This window comes from Bombus huntii, chromosome 3 (assembly GCF_024542735.1).
Source record: "Bombus huntii isolate Logan2020A chromosome 3, iyBomHunt1.1, whole genome shotgun sequence".
NCBI classification, from domain to species: domain Eukaryota; kingdom Metazoa; phylum Arthropoda; class Insecta; order Hymenoptera; family Apidae; genus Bombus; species Bombus huntii.
The window spans coordinates 19,114,686-19,131,978 of NC_066240.1; the positions used below are offsets into that span (position 1 = coordinate 19,114,686).

General features: G+C 31.5%; 1 protein-coding gene and 1 long non-coding RNA gene across 3 annotated transcripts; one reads left to right on the forward strand and one right to left on the reverse strand.

Moving 5' to 3' along the window:
- Nucleotides 1-198: 198 nt before the first annotated feature.
- Nucleotides 199-4,343, forward strand: LOC126864140 (uncharacterized). Its single transcript, XR_007689075.1, has 2 exons — nucleotides 199-2,813; nucleotides 2,895-4,343. It is a non-coding gene; the product is annotated as an uncharacterized LOC126864140 (long non-coding RNA).
- A 3,266-nt stretch (nucleotides 4,344-7,609) lies between these two features.
- On the reverse strand, nucleotides 7,610-16,756 carry LOC126864137 (serine/threonine-protein kinase ULK3). 2 transcript variants are annotated; one of them, XM_050615140.1, is made up of 8 exons: nucleotides 16,063-16,756; nucleotides 14,767-14,918; nucleotides 14,019-14,233; nucleotides 12,930-13,156; nucleotides 10,782-11,043; nucleotides 10,496-10,690; nucleotides 9,569-9,753; nucleotides 7,610-7,900 (listed from the first exon to the last, which is right to left on the reverse strand). In XM_050615140.1, the coding sequence occupies exons 1-8, from the start codon at nucleotides 16,147-16,149 to the stop codon at nucleotides 7,787-7,789; spliced, it is 1,437 nt and encodes a 478-aa protein (XP_050471097.1). In that variant the 5' UTR covers nucleotides 16,150-16,756; the 3' UTR covers nucleotides 7,610-7,786. The 2 variants fall into 2 exon arrangements, with proteins under 2 accessions (XP_050471097.1, XP_050471098.1); XM_050615141.1 differs by lacking the exon at nucleotides 16,063-16,756 and having other exon boundaries at nucleotides 14,019-14,243; nucleotides 14,767-14,915.
- Between the last annotated feature and the right edge of the window lie 537 nt (nucleotides 16,757-17,293).

A 17,293-nucleotide genomic window follows, 5' to 3' on the forward strand; every position in this document is an offset into this window, starting at 1 on the left:
CTGTATTGCATTTTACTGCGCGAAATGTGCAAGTACAAAATACAATGAATGTTATCGAGTATTCGATAAAACACTGAGTTGTATATGTACATTACTTGAAAAAATGTATACAAAAATATATAACATACTTGAAAGTATATGTATTACTTGAAAAACAAATGACAATAATTTCTTTAAAAAGGTTCTTAAAACAAAAACACAATTCAGATTATTAACCTATTATAATATAATTTGTCTATATTTTGTATTTAATAAATTGACAATTTGAATTAAAATTGTATACAGTATACAAAGATTTCTATTGCTCTGGGTAAAAGGGGATCGGTAGTCTTCCCAATAACTGTCGCCATCTATCCGTCGCGCTCAATATTATTAATTATGTTGAATTTTATTTCCAGACATAAAATACATACATGTTGCGCATGCGCCGATAATTTAAATAAACATAACGGTAAATATAAATAACTTAAAAATTAATAATATTGCAACAAAATCCTTAAATTACATTTAATTCTAATAATAATTCATTCGTTACGAAGAAATGTCCATTAACTTACAAGAAATGAATGCTTTATAAGATGGAAGGTAGGTTCTGTTTATATACTAATTACTATACTTTGGTGTTCGATACGAGAGCTATATAAGACCGTTGCCTGGCAGCAGTCTTTAGTCGAAGCCGATCAGTGACAAGTGAAGGATGTACTCAACTTTCTCTCCCAAAGATAATAAAATTTCGAAGACGGTAGAAATTATTCCAGTATTTACGGTTTTTTAAATCGTGATTATACAATTTACACATAAGGTATAATTTTGTGCTATATAAATAAGAAGCATAAATAAAATGCGCAAGATCATTTCAGTTTTCAAATTTCGTAGTAAATAAGTATTTAAATACCGGAAATTGGAAAATAAAATTAAAAAATCTTTATACGCTGTGTTAATACGCATGCTTGTCACGTGTTACATTCATCACTCATACTTCCAACTAGGAAATATTTATTGTTCCCTCTATATTATCGCGTTTTATAAATTGAGATTTTAATTAAATTTCGGCAATAATACATATAACAAATATATATTATTAATATGTAAAACTGCACAACGGTTATAATGAAATATACATACAGCAAAATTGGATTTCTTAGATGTTTACAAACAAATAGGTCATTCAAACTTCTTATTTTCATTATAACCATAGCAATATCACGTAGTATTTAATTAAACTTTAGTCTATAAATCCATATGTATTTCGTTAATTCAAAATTCTTTTCTGCATAACTCTCAGAAATCATCGAAATCGTGATCAACATTTTCAACTGCTTTTAATCTCCAGTGTAATATCACGTACTTCTCACTTCACTTATTTCAAGAGATTCAGGAAATTATGAAATTTTATGCTAGATACGTCACTGAATCTTATAAATAGGTGAACCATATCCTCAATCGGATTTCGCATCGTGTGTCAGGGATCGGCTGCAGCAGCTAGGTACATACCGCTCAAAGAGTGGCCAGGGCCAGCGCGTAAGATCGCGCAGACGATGTGACAACGTTGCACGGTCGATATGCTCTTTCAGGCAAAGTGCCAAGATTGGTAAACGCACGCGGCGGTATATAGTCGTGGTTTCAGGTGCCCTTCCCTCCTCTAACGCCCGCGTTTCACCCCCACCGCCATTCCTGGAACTTACCCGTGGGATTCTGCGTGATGGTGGGGGTTAAATAACAAAGGTGGGGGAATTGAAGCTGCGCAGAACGTTGCCAGACATACGTCGCTGTTTGTGCCTCTGCGCAGCCTTACATACATATACTCGACAGCCTCCTATATACTACATATGTATTATACTTATTATTTTAATCATGATTTACGGCTGCAACGTTGCCGGTTCTCGCTGCAGGCACGCCCACTCGGTCTCCCTTTTTTCACTTTTCAGTCGTACATACTAATACATAGATGTATGCGGGGAAAAGCAACGTCGCTTGATCGATACTTAAAGAAACATATAAAAACAAAAAGATGTACAAAGTTGTATTTATCAGCATCGTATGAGCATGTTTACGAATAAAGATACGTCTTTATTAAGATACAAAATAAAAAATCGCTAGCTTTCGTGCATAGATTGAGCAACTAGAACTAAAATAAAGAATATTTAAAAAATCGTAACTATATACGTTGTAATTAAAATGTTTATATGTTTGTTACTCTTTTATTTCGATTGTGTTTTTCTATAAATAATTATATATATAACAGGAATAACAAAGATGTTAATCTATATGACCGTGCAACGTTGCCATTACAAAATGGCCGTCGCGGCCTTGATTGGCCCGATTTCTTCTATGGCATACGCTGGGCCAGTCGTTTTGGCAACACTGGAAGGTCATAACAATCTATTTATAGCAGCCCTCTATTGCTGCTGTTGCTATGCCAAGTGAAGGCACAGTTCGCGGGGAGGGGAGGCAGTGGAAATGGAGGGGGAAGAGATTACTGAAGAACAATATGGCGTTGAACAGGATGTGCCCTGTACCGATCTACCCATTCTCTTTGCCATAACTACATTGTCCTTTCTTTCTAACGTTCACAATCTTTCTCTTACAATTTCCTTCTTCTTCCTAATATCAACGTATATCATTCATTTCGTTCAATTATGAAATCAAAAGAGCAAACATTACATAACGCGATGAAATATAGTACAGAGAGACACAATTAAATACGATAGCCTTAATCGTGATAAGACGTATGGGACGAGGTTACCATCGCTTTAGTGTTCTGTGACGAGAAAAACAAGGATGATTCGAAGAGTGGGGAGAACGAATATTCGGTATATTCAGAATAATGAAAGAGGACCATCTAAATATGCTCTATCATTTTTCTAAATGTAATTTTTTGCGCAACTCAGTAGAATTGCATATGGCGGCGTGCACTTGCAGCAGCTGACAAGCATCGTGGTGTGCGTTTTCATGGTACACAAGCACGCATGCGACTTGCACGAAGTCGCGCCGCTTCGGGAATGCTCGGCAAACTTCGTGAAACTGCCTCTTTGTTACATCATTCTTTAGCTCTTATGTAGTACATAGAGGCGGATACATTATATACTGCGTCTGCACATATTTCCCTCCCAGCTCTCGCTCTCGTATGTACAGTGTATATAGCTGCCTTTGCATATATGTGCCGGCGAAGCAAACGGGCGGACGGTCGGAGGAGTGAGATCAGCTCCATGTTACACGAGGCGCACAAATGTAAATCAACTAGAACGGACACTAGAGTATGTAATATGTATATGCGTTTTATCATCTATAATTTTACCAATTATAATAAAGAAAATTCTTAATAATCTTATTCCATATTAAACTATTACAACTTCACTAGATCTAAATAAATCGTAACTTTAAATAAATTATTATTTGTTTTCACTGTAATATACAATAGTGCTTTCTGCATTTTAAAATTTTTGATTATTCCATTACTCAGAAAATATATATATATAAAACTTTTCGCATACATATTAAACTTTTATTAAAAAAATATATTTTGCCAAAGTACTCAAAATTACGGAATAAAGATGAACCAAAATTACTTTGAAAGAACAAAATCCAGGGGCCTCTTGCATAATATAATATAACGTAATATATAGTAATATAATAGTAATATTACTAATATAGTAATATAAAGTAATAGTAAGTAATATAAACGTCTCCTTTACGATTTCACAATTTCTTATCAAATAGGATAATCATATAACGCGATTTTTTCTTAATTTAATTGTGAAATTTGTTACTATTATGCAAGGACATTTATTAATATTGATAATTTGTAAAATTTCACTAATGACAGTAGTTCAATTGCAAAAGTGTAAATGGAAGTTTATATGTATCATTTTCAAAAACTAATGAAAAAGCATTATTGAAAAAATGTTTTTAGTGATAGATAGATCTATCTTGCAACTAATAACTGACATCAATAATGTTTATTTTTCATCACGCTTTGTGGCGCCAAAAAACTTTTGGAATACTTCACATATAAAAAGGACATAATCTATAATAATCTCAAAGACAATTCCCCATCTTTTTATTTCAGTTATTTCTTTACTTAATAATAACGGAATTACACATCGATACTGCTAGTAATATATATTATGTCATATTCATATGTAATATTATGGTACGGTAAACCTAACCATAAATCATTAAAAAGATTATAGTTACTTATAGGAAAATAGTTGTAAAACAGGAAGCACAAATTCTTATGAGCGTTTTCAATAATGAATGACTATACTTACTTTATCATTGTACTGATAGAAAACAGGCTATATATTATTTTTATATAATAAAATAACTATGCACATAATGTATGTCATACAATATAATAGTATGTTATTTTATTATCCTAACCTTAATTTATTCGCGATGCACACAAAACTCAAAAAATAAGCTATCTATGAATAAATGTAGACTTGTTATTATCTGACCGTAATTAAATTTTCATAATCTAAATATAATCTTTCATTAATATAAAAAAGTTTTTAATAAAAGATGACACGCTTTAAGCTTCTCGTAATATTTTTTGTTTATGGAAGTTATACGGTACTGTAATTTAAGTATTCATTACACACTTTCTTCCCAAAAAAATATCTACGATATTGCCAGGATCATCTTACCGTTTACTTTAAATAAACCGTGACGTCATCTTCTGCAAGCACACGCGGATAAAATGAAATGTGAATTAACATCCTTTTATTGATCATACATCGAAACGTATTGCAAATAATTCTTGTTATTAACGATTTATCGTTCGTGTAAATATTAAATAGTAATAATCAATACAATGTATGTATATTTAACAGGATATAGACATATTTTTGCAAACATTGAGCACCGTACATATGTCACTAATAATGTTTCCTATGTGTATTCTTTACTTTTATATGTACAGTCACATAACGTAAATACAATAATCGTTAAACATAAACAATCTTAATGAGTTCTTTCCCAGCATTTGCAATCGATGTTTGTATGTATGTCATTCAAATACAATAATACACGCTGATATTCAAACTCAATTAGGATTACGCTGGTATGTGTTTTAAAAGTCAATTTACAACAAACATGTATCCACGTGCACATAAACGAACCTTAGTATTATATTGAAATTAATAGACATTAGATGTTTTATATAACTGTGAATTTACATGTGCCCAAACAGAGTAACTATGGTACATATAATATTTATAAATGACTGAAGAAAAATCTTTAAAAAAGAAAGAAAAATGAAATAGTTTCAATCGTTGCGTTGTATGGAACAAGAAAAGGAATGCAATAGAAGGTAAAAAGTATACGTCAAATTTTAAGAGAACAAGACGTGTATTTAGATTCAATGTGTCGTTGTTGCAACGGTATATTGTCAACACGTGAGATGCAGATGTTGACAGGTAGTCGCATCGGGGAACCACGTTTCGCCGGGTCTGCACGAGGCGCAGCTCATAGAAAACAGAAAACACGACGTGTACCTTCTAGGCACTGGGCGCTGCTACAACCCGTGTAACAGAGCGAGAGGGTACCGAGGTTGGACGTGGTAGAAAATCAAGCGAGGAGTACACAGGAGTACCAAGAAAAGTAAAAAAGGATAGAAGATGAGAATCTAAACGAGAAAGGAATACAGATGTATAGGAAGAGAAAAAGAGATGGGGAATATCGGGAGAAAGAGAGGGGGAAACGATACGCGCGAGTCTGTTGTCGCCGCCACCGCGACCACCGCCGCCACCCATAACCTCAAAGCTTACCTCTGTTGATTCGGGCTTCGACGATTTGTACGTCTTCGTCGACGCTCCTGTCGTTCATCTTCTTCTTCTTCTCGTTAACCTGAATGTCCATGCACATAATTCCACAGAACAAAACAACACTTCCGCCACACGAATACGCAACCCTTACGTTCCCGTGACATTTACATGAAACTGTGTGTGCGCGCGCGCGAAATATAATATACCACAGTTACAGCGGGGAAAGCGAATGGGTCGTCGCACGAGGGCGCCGCGAAATGCGCCTCTGTGAGTTGCGAATCTATTTTGTGGTTGTTGTACTTGACAATGGAGGAGAGATAGACATAGAGACACGACCGATAAGCACGAGGAAGGAAAACGAGAAGAATCTTAAACAGTTTAGTCGGTTGCCTCGTTCGTTATACACGTACACGCAATTCTCTCGCGGCCCGCGTTTTCTGCTGTTTTGTGCGGAGGTGAACCGAGAGGCCGACCGGGTTCCGTCCAGATTTGAATGTGGTACACGTTGCCAGTTCTTTCTCATACCCCCCTTCGTCCCCCTCCCATTCGTCCTTATGTACTTAACGGTTGCGACGTTGCCGCACATCCGGTACCATTGGGTAAGTGGTGGGGGAAGAGAATTTTGCAAAAGAGTGGGGGATGTACATAAGTACCTGACAACGACATAGTGGGGACTGCGAAAGGGTGGGGGAGAGCAGGGGGTATGTACATAGGGAAGGGGAGAGGGTTGTTGCTCGGGAATAGGAATTTTCCATGACGCCTCGGGGCAACAGCGACCGTTAGCTAGATCACGTGGCTTCACCGGAAGTTGTAAGGGCGACGCGCCATGATGCGCGCGCCCTCCTTTTCCGCTTTCAAATCTTTTTTTCGAAATTTTTTTCCTTTAAAATATTTAATTATATTTTACGATACTTTTTTTCTTTTTCGTGCTTGTTATCATTTATTGTACGAGTCGTCCGAAAGTCACATTAGTCAATTTCATAAATTGAAAATAGAGGAAAATTTGTATGTTTGTGTGAATATACAGTATTATTATTATTATTATTGTTGAATCGCAAAAAGGTGATACTCTCAAATGTGCCTTTCCAATTTTGCCAAATAATACAAATAGTTTTAACATTTTTTTTTTTTTTTTTTTTTGTATATATACATATATTTGTGACAAGTAGTCTTATAGAAATAAATCATCTGTTTTTTGAAAATTGGATATTAAACAAAAGATGTCATTGTGAATATTTGACGAAAACTCTAGTTGATCAATTTTATCAGTGTTTGTAAGTAAATTTCAAAATTATGTTTTCTTCAAAATGTCAAGGACGAGTTAAGGTGACATCAAGTCTAAGTATGCATACTTCACATTAAAAGTAATGTAAGCAAAGTATAACAAAGATAGTATAAACAGTTTATGTAATTTTACTTCAGTTGAAACTACGTACAATATAGATAACTTATAAATAAAGCAGAAATTGTGTGTGTCTTAAATATTGGTGTTCCGAAAATAAATGTAAATAGGTTTGCAGCGCTCTAAGTGAATTTATGTAATTTGATAGAATGAAATAAATAAATAAAATGTCACACACATATGTGCACATATATTGTTATAAAAAATAAGTATGTATACGAGAATTAATTTATTAAAATTGAAAATTAATTAAGCATGATATGTTTCCCTTTCACTGCTCTTTCTTATCTTAATGGAAAACTAGTTACTCTATGCACTATCTTTTCGTGCGCCGTTTTAGAGGAGGAGGTTTTAATAAGTAAAGAAGCAATGACATATTGCTGCTTTTACGTGCTGTATGACGTTGCGGGTAACATATTACCGAGGTATACCATTTGCATTGAAAAATGAAATATAAAATTATTTATTTTTTTCCATAAATAAATGGAAACATTCTATATATATATAGATACATTATAATACAAGTGACACAGTAAGTACTCATATTTGTCTCGGAAAAAATTTCAGAACGTGCTACCAGTACAAATAATACTTTATATTAAATGGAAATTTTGAATTACTGCAGTATGCATTGCTCGTACGTATCAGAGGCATGTTGTGCGGACTCCTCGATATCTTTAGTAGCTAAAAGCCCTTTGGTACTTTCGGCTCCTTTCATCCAGTATTGTACCTGTCAATTAGCATAACATTATAAAATGAAAAAAAGAATTGTGCATTACACATATATGTATACATATTCATAAACGTAATTACTAAAAGCGCGCAATAAATGTTGCGGGTAATCATAAAATTTAATTACGACGTTGTATCGAATTATTTGTCTCACAATATTGAAATCGTTCGATCGTTAAAATCGTTAGTTATTGCACAAAATAACGTGAAAAATGGTATGGTAAATTTGCAATATAAAGAAAGAGTTTCAATACATATGTATGTATACATATTTTTTAATAGTTGTAAATTGTAGGAATTATCTATGTAACCAGATATCTATTAGAAACCAGAGGTACTGAAACGGACACCATAATTAATTACAATAGCCCATCTTGATATGTTATAAGATATTAAATCAATGGTCATCTGTCATTTAATAGATGTTATATATGGTCGTTGGAAATTATTTATTTGAATTGGTATACGTGAAACCTCAGAGATGATGCATAATATATGAATGGCATAATAATTAAGATAACCACATGTAATTTGCTTGTAACACCGTTATTAACATGCAGTTCTATGATTATAATATAACGTTCACTAAATAATGACGAAAGTACGTTTATAAATTATATTAATTGCAGCGAAAATTATTCTGATATTTATAAAAGGATCAAATAAATTAAATACAAACAATTAACAACGAAGGGTATCGAAGGAAGTTAAATGAAAATGATTTTTGTTCGAATAAATAAATACATGTTTAAATAGTCGCCGTGCAAACTGGTAATTAGAAAAGTACACAAATATTCCACGACTTTGTATTTAAAAAACTAAGTACAATAATTAAAAATTAAAAATTTATCACTGTTAACAATCTGTCCTACTTAAACATTGTAAACCAACGAAACAAATTTGTGTAAATATAAGTATAAAAAGATCGACCACATTATGTAAAAAAACGATGCAATAAATATTATAAAGAGGGTTCAATGGAATTTAGGATTTAGGATATCTTCTATGTTTTATATAAAAAGAATTTTTAAGTTAATCAATTTTTCCCGTTATTTTTATAATATACTCCAGACTCTGTAGAATTAAATTGAAAATGATTAAAAACATTTACCGAATTAATTAAAAAGTAGACGCCAATGGAAATTTCGTCCCAGTTGGCGTAATTAAATATTAAAATCAAATAATTTTAAAGGAGGACAGATTATTAGATAAATAAAAATTTTGATTCTACATCCGGTTAATCCGACTTCGAGTTGCCGCATTTATGGCTGAAACGTTAAAAACGCACTATTGTAAGTAAGCCATTAGAGTAGTCGAATTTTCCTCTATTTAGCTGTCCCACTTTCGAGCTATGTAGGTATATTTTATATCATAATTTTATACTCCGCAAAACAGACCATCAAATAAAAGAAATGCTTTTACATGCTTCCACTTATCCTCAATTTTTTATTCCAACAGCTAACGCGAAAACCAGATTAATACCAGAAAGTGGTAATGAGGTTAAAGGAGGTCGCAACGAAAACAACCCTTTTCCATGATAGAGTCTAGAACATTTAATGTATGTTCTACATATTTGTTACCTAAGTTCTATTTCTTGAATCGCGTTTAGAAAAATATGAAATTGCATAAACATCCACATTCACTATTAATTATGAGAATTAATCACCTGTTTATGTAACAAATCTCTTCTTCGACCTGGAGGTTCTTTTCGCAAAAGAGGTACCAATATTCCTAGACAAGATTGAAATTTTTCTAACGCAAGCGCATAATTTCCTTCCGCAAGATACAGTTCGGCGATTGCTCCTATTTCAAGCCCATCCGCCATACTGGTTGTACTTTTGCTAAGCGTTCCTATCGATAAATAACCACGATAATTATCCATAATATAATAAAATATACACACGTAATCTTGCAGTAAATAAGAAACAAATCTTTATTAATATACCTAAATTTTATAAATTTGCTAGTAAGAAAATATAAAAAATTAACGTTTAGTAAAAAATAATCATAAAATAATATCTCTTGGTGACGAGACCGATTGTTGAATCAGGAGTTGCTATCAATTGCAGGTTATTCTAGATGGATAAAAAAGTTTTCCGTTGAAACAAAGCACACACCCCGTTTCATCTCAACAGGTGTAATACTTTTAAAGCCATATTGCTTTTTCTTATTTTATTGGAATTTCATAAGGATATTTTATTACATTTTTTTAACGATGAATAACGAATCAATTGTAAACTAATAGAAACTTCCTCGTACCTAATTAGAATTATACAATGGCGTGCAACTACTTCGTATAGATATTTTTAATTTTAACGAACTTTATGTGTTATAGTACCTATATGAAACATTCTAATCATAAATTCAATTTAAACTGAATTAAAAATCTTATCTGTCTTTGTATTTTATATTTTATGATTCAATGTAATTATTAAATAATAACAAACTATCTCAATTAATGTAATGTAATTTCTGCAACAGAAGAAATATTATTCTATGAATTCTTCTATATAAATTAACAATTAATTTGAGTAAATTATATTATTTTCACATTTTATTGGAAAGGTCGTATTGTAAAAATTTTGATACAAACGTAGTTCGTGATACACAAATGACGCCTCATTTAAAGATGATATCCTCTGAATAGAATATTCTTTATGCTCCACAGGAACACATTTATCTGTATCATTACTATTATCTATACAGGATGCTTTCAATACCTCTGCTCTTTTAATATAATCATTTATGCGTGATCTTAAACTTTCTTTCCTCTTTAAATCAGTCTCACCTAATAAATTCATAATTTAGTTAAAATATGAATGTAATTAATTAACAGTGAACAACATCAAATTTGTGTCATTTGTATTACTCTTTCTTACTTGTTACAATAGGAATAAAATATCTAAGAGCTTCACAATATAAATGTAAAGCTTCTTTCGAATTCTTTTCTGCATCCATTTTCACAGCATTTTGAATTAACTCTACCGCCTTGTCGTAATTTTCCTTTGTTGGCGCATGAGCCAAATCCAGGAAATCATGGGCGAAAAATTCATCAAACGTTATCCTCTCGTCAGGGTTGTGTCTCAACAAGGACATCAATAAGTCCTTGCACTCCGATGAGACATGCGAGCCTTTCGGTAACTGTGATTTCATCACATCGACAAATACAGGAATAAATAATTTTCAACAATAAAGAACAAAAGAACAAAGAACAAATAATTTTCAAACGATAAAGAAATAAAAGAGATTCTTTATGTTCAGTAATATTCCGTATATTTTGTACAGATCTTGTACATTTTATGTTTCTTGAATTAAATTAAAAGATTTATAGAAACACACAGAAACGTCATATAAATTATTTGTAAATATTTGCATAAAAGATACTAAAGAAAAATATCTGAATATTTCTGATATTTTTAAAGGTAAACTAAAAGTTATGCAGATAATTTTTAAAAGCAGCAAGAATTTCATTAATGTTGTCGTTACTGTAAAAATCACTTTTTCAAAGATATTTAGTTTTCTGGTCTTTTGCTTTTAGTAGAGCATAATATCTTTTGATAGTTTATTTAAAGCTCTTCATATATCGTTTTATTTATATTTTCAAGCCATAATTCTTATCATGGAAAATTCTTTACAACTATTTATGTATTCTCAATTGAAAGAATGTTGTTTAAATAACTCAGATCGTTCTTTCCAAATGTCGGCAAACGTCAACAGTCGACTGCAATAGTTGTCTACCTAAAATCTCGGGTACTTGCCTTTATTAACTAAAGATGTCTCTTGAAATAAAATTGATTGATTACTTGATTGCAGGATTTTCTACGTTTATTTTCTAGATGTTATGGTTTCAAAATTAGAAACAGTACTGCTATTCATTTGCATTATCTTTATCCTTGTAATTACATAATAAGCGATTTAAATCACATTATCATTGCTTTTCTTAGCTGCATGTACATTGCATACATGCATTATAGTACATTGTAACAAAAAAGAAATATGTTATACAATACTAAAAAAAACTCATCATACTTTCAACGTATACAAACGTCCAAAGTCAACATTTTTCTTAAACACACAATTAAGAAATAACATATCACCGTTGCACTTAGAACAAGTTTATACTTATGCACATATTTACTTCAATTCACATGTTCAATTCACAATCACACACTGTTCGGACAATTATAATTTTCGAATAATCAAATAACTTTCTTTTCGCATAAGGAAAGACTATTTATTTTGAATCATTTCATACAAATATAATAACATAATATTTTAATGAGAACAAAAACTTTCCAGTAAAAAATTCCACGATGTTTTCTATTGTTATCCTCGCTTTACAATTTCTTATAAGAGACCGTTTCTTCGTTAATCAATGTCGCGTTACTGTAACACTTAATTTCCAATTTTCAAATGTTCAAATATTCGAATCTTCAGATTTTCAAATTCTCGAATTTATTGTTGTTAGACCGCGGATATTTAAGCATTTACAAGGAATTGAAAAATCTCAAAATGTATAGGATGCTCATAATATACGAGAATATATGAAATATCCAGAATAAAGTATTCACTATACTATTTAACGAGTAAAACAAATTTCTATCTATGTTAAGTCACGTTCCTAAAAATATGAAATTGCATAAAAATGCTCAACCTAGTTATCGTGCAATAATGTTGCAATTACGTATCTTTTATGCATTATTTATGCGTTATTTCGCAGCTTATTAATTCTCAATAAACTGATCGTTGCTCGAATAATCAAAGTTCTACTATCCTTAATATCTTCTTCATAAGATTTGCCTAATCTTGGAACTTCTTTGAGTACAAAATATACCAAATAATTTAAGCATGCAAGGAGATAGTTCGAGCCAAAACACATAATTTATTCAGAAACTAAAAGTGACGAAAAATACAAGACAAATAAGAATACAGAGACAAATACAGTAACGAAGCAGTGCATTTTAATTATTCGATAATACTAATTATTCATTATATGTACACATAAAACAGATTAACAACGTAATCACCTTAATAGGTCGGCAGTCCTTGATCTTCTCAGCTAGCTCCTGGAAGCTGTTGCTAGAATACGGAGCTTCGCCAAAAAGGCATTCGTACATGATCACACCGACGCTCCACAAATCAACACGAGCATCATACTTGTTCTTCAATAAAATTTCTGGCGCCATGTAAAGTGGAGAACCACAAATCGCAAATTTTGTTTGCGAATTCGAAAGAAATCGAGCGAAACCGAAATCTAAAACGAACGTAGACTAAATGTCGTCGAATTCGAATTGAAGAAATTGATATATAAAGAGGCAGCTCCACTTTACAGGAATTTGAGTATATAACTAAAAAATCAATTGAAAATCATCCGTCGGGTTAATCAAAAGGTTTCTAGCGTTTTTAATAGTCTATCTATTTTACTATACAGGGTGGTTGGTAACTGGTGGTACAAGCGGAAAGGGGGTGGTGATTCTACGCGAAAAAAGAAGTCGAAAATATAGAATAACAATTTTTCGTTTCAGGCTTTGTTTTCGAGAAAATCGACTATGAATTTTCGCTCGGTACGCGTGCACTTTATTTAGTCACGTTCAAACGGATCCCACTGTAGATCGTTGTCTGGATGGAAAAATTTTAAAAAAAAAGGAAAAAAGAAAAAATAAAAAAAAATTTGTATTCTATATTTTCGACTTCTTTTTTCGCGTAGAATCACCCCCTTTCCGCTTGTACCACCAGTTACCAACCACCCTGTATATTCGATGAAGCTAACAAAATTGTTTCACAATTTCCGAATTATATTTAAGAAATAATTTTCCTGATCTTTATTTAAGTAAATGATATCTAATATCAGGAAAATTCTATTATTGGATAATCTTTAAATTTTTTTTAATTTCGCTACAAATTTTTTATCAAACAATATTTTTCCAAATGTGCTGAAAATTCATAATCAATCAATATTCCTAGTAATAAACTTTTGTACCTTTAAACATAAAACCTACATCTTTCTTTCTCTTCCAAAAGATACAATTTGAATATTGGAGCTGTCTCCCTATTACTGGAAACTTCAATTGTATGAAACTAGAAAAAGAAGTAAGAATTCAGAATGTAGAACGGACCTCCAACTTTTAATGTTAATTGTGGCCTTCTGATTAGCAATAAATTTTGGGGTTTCAAATCCATATGACAAACATTATTATTACGTAGATATTTTAGAGCGAGTGCAAGTTGTTGCAAAAATCGACGACAAATTTGCTCGGGTAACTTGTGCCTCTTCTTTATAAAACTCGATAGATCGCCACCATCACAGTATTCCATTACGATGTATATGTGCCTGTATTATCCTGAACGATAGATATACTTTTCTGCGTTGTTCAGATTAATTAGAGGATTATACCGCTCTTGAAAACGCTTTACAAAAGTATTTCGTATATATAATTTAGATATTAATGATTTTACATTAATTAAAAATTAAATTAATGTCTTTATAAATATAAATCCCCTAATTATTCTAAATAATGATTTCGAATAAATTTTAAATATAAAATGACCAGTAATAAAAAAGAACTGTGTCGCCACCACTTGGAAATCTAATCCATCAATTAAGATCCTAAACAATAATATATATTAGAGTATAATAAATTATTAATACTTTAAACAATATTAATAGAATATTGATGACGTATTTCGTTTATTATCCTCCATTTCGGAAATAAAACTGTAAATAAATCTTAACTCCGTATATTGCATACACGTATGTTCATATACATATAAATATACATGTACATATGTATATATGTACGTGATATTTTTTATGGCGTTCATAGTCTTTTTTTACTCTGAATGTTGGATGTTCAACGAACTAACCCTTCGTCCCAAAAAAAATCCCTCATTTCGACGATATTCTCGTGGCGCAGTATTTTTAGGAGATAGATCTCCGTGACGATATTATCGATAGCCGACTTGGAGAGTGATGATTTGTCTACACACTTGATTGCGACTACCTCTCGGCATCCATCCTATAAAACGACCAACAATAGCATAGGGTTAGCCTCGCCTTGAGATAACGCTACTTTCAAACATCTTTTTCTGGCCGCCTCTCAATTCTGCGCTAACAATCGACACAGTTCAATGTTCAGTCAGAAATACATTAAAACAAGTTGAATTTGAATGGATGACCTGTTACATTTTCTTACTGTGTTTATCAATGCCGGGGAAAAAATAGTGTAAAGGTTAGTATAATCTCGTAAACGATCGACGACGGAAACATCGGAAATATGTGCAGTACGTTTTTAAAATTATTTACACGATACTAATGCTGTGGATTGTCATTCTTGCTTAAATCAGTTAATATTAATTTATTAATTTTTTTGATAATAAAAACGTACTTCCTTTAATAAAAATCTTACTTACTTAAACTTTTTATTAATATATTATAAAAAGTGTCAATTTGTTTATTGTATGCAAAGATATATTTCGTATTTTAAAATTACGACTAAACAATGATATTTTATTTTTCATAAGAGGACCATTAATTAAAAAGTTAAAACATGTGTACTATGTTTCTCCGTACTGTATGCCACAGTTTTAAGTGTATTATATGCAGCACGCTTAAAATTCACAATAGTCGTAGTGCGTACAAAATGCATTAATCTTTCATTAAATTCAAATTAATTCAAAACTGTCAGAATCAGAATTCTGTTAAAGTCATTTATTTACCGAATTATATGACATACATATATGCATATCTCATGAACCTCCATTATTGGAAACACAATACACAAATATTGCAAATACGTACATCCAAAAAGTAATAATATTAATACATATAATAATCTAGTAAGTTTTACTGTTATATAATAAAATCACTAGAAATATAACTAAACACATCATATAACGTTAAGCAACTTTTTATCTTAAAGCAATAATTTATTAACACAGTATTAATTTTCTGTCGTACAGTTCAGATATATCTAAACCTAAATAACATAAAAATTTACTATTATGATTTCATGCATATTAAAGGAAAGCTGTGAAATAGAAATTATACATATTTTATGTTACAATGAATCACATGTGCAATTGTGACGCCTGTTAACCTAGTTACAACAATGCCATCATATGATTTGTATATGTACGTATCAAATCTCAAAATATACATACCTTCTTAAAGGCTTTGTAAACAGTCGCGTAACTCCCCGCACCGATTTTTTCTAATAAAGAATAATCACTTACGCTGGGTAAACTCATTTTACCCTGTAACTCTTATTCAATTCACTTCGACATTTGTCCCGAATATTACTACACTATGAGGTTAACGTAACTTGACAGAACGCCGCGCCGTGAGCTTCTGCTTCTTCACTTATCGTTCGTACACACATTGGCGTAATATTCCGAAATTTCAAACGATTGTTTAAACTTTAATTTCTCACTCCTCTCGTATAATGTATATAACACATATACAGGGTGTATACCACGCAATCGTGTCTAGTTATAACTTCGTCACTAGCACAGTTAGAGAAAAATGTGAAAGGAGAAAGATGAATGGTTCAAAGAATACTATACCCATAGGGTCATGTTTGTTATAGAAGAGTAATGGTGTACGTGTAATCAACAATTCTATTACTTTTTTTAATGGAATTGGTTACTTCTTTTTTTACATAAAGACATCCTACGTAAAAGAGTATTGAAGTACAATGATAAAAGACTTATTAGTTATCGAGATATTTTTAAAAAATATCTTTTGTTCATTGCACACATGTACCATTGCACTCCTAAAAAGCACATGATCCTACGGATGTAGTTTTCTTTGAACCATTCATCTTTCGCCTTTCACATTTTTCTATAACTGTACTGGTAACGGAGTTATAACCTGAAACAATTGCATGGACCACCCTATATGCATATATTATATATAATTAATTGTATATAATCGTCCTTTATATACTCAATTTGGAAAATAAGAATTAACATATTTTTATGCCTCTATATAAAACTGAAGTTTGTATTATGAAATAACTTAAACATTCATAGTTTATGTAGAATGTGGAACAATATTATTACTTCTACAGATTATAAGAACTGCAACTTTATGGTTGTAATCATTAATTTATTAAGAAAATTGACATCTTGACATCTATTTCCCTATGCAAAATAAGTAAGAGAATTGAAGTTTGTACAACATTCGTAACTTAAAACCTCGATCGAAAGTTAAAAGGTTCGTAATTTATTTATAATTAGTAACTTATTTAGAAACTATTACTCTGAAAGGTTATAAAATTGCGACTTTATTGTAATAATTATTAATTTTCTAAAAAAAATCAACGTATTGTTATTATCATATTATAATAATAATTTGAAAATTATTTTCAAAACATTTTTGTGTAAAGACGCC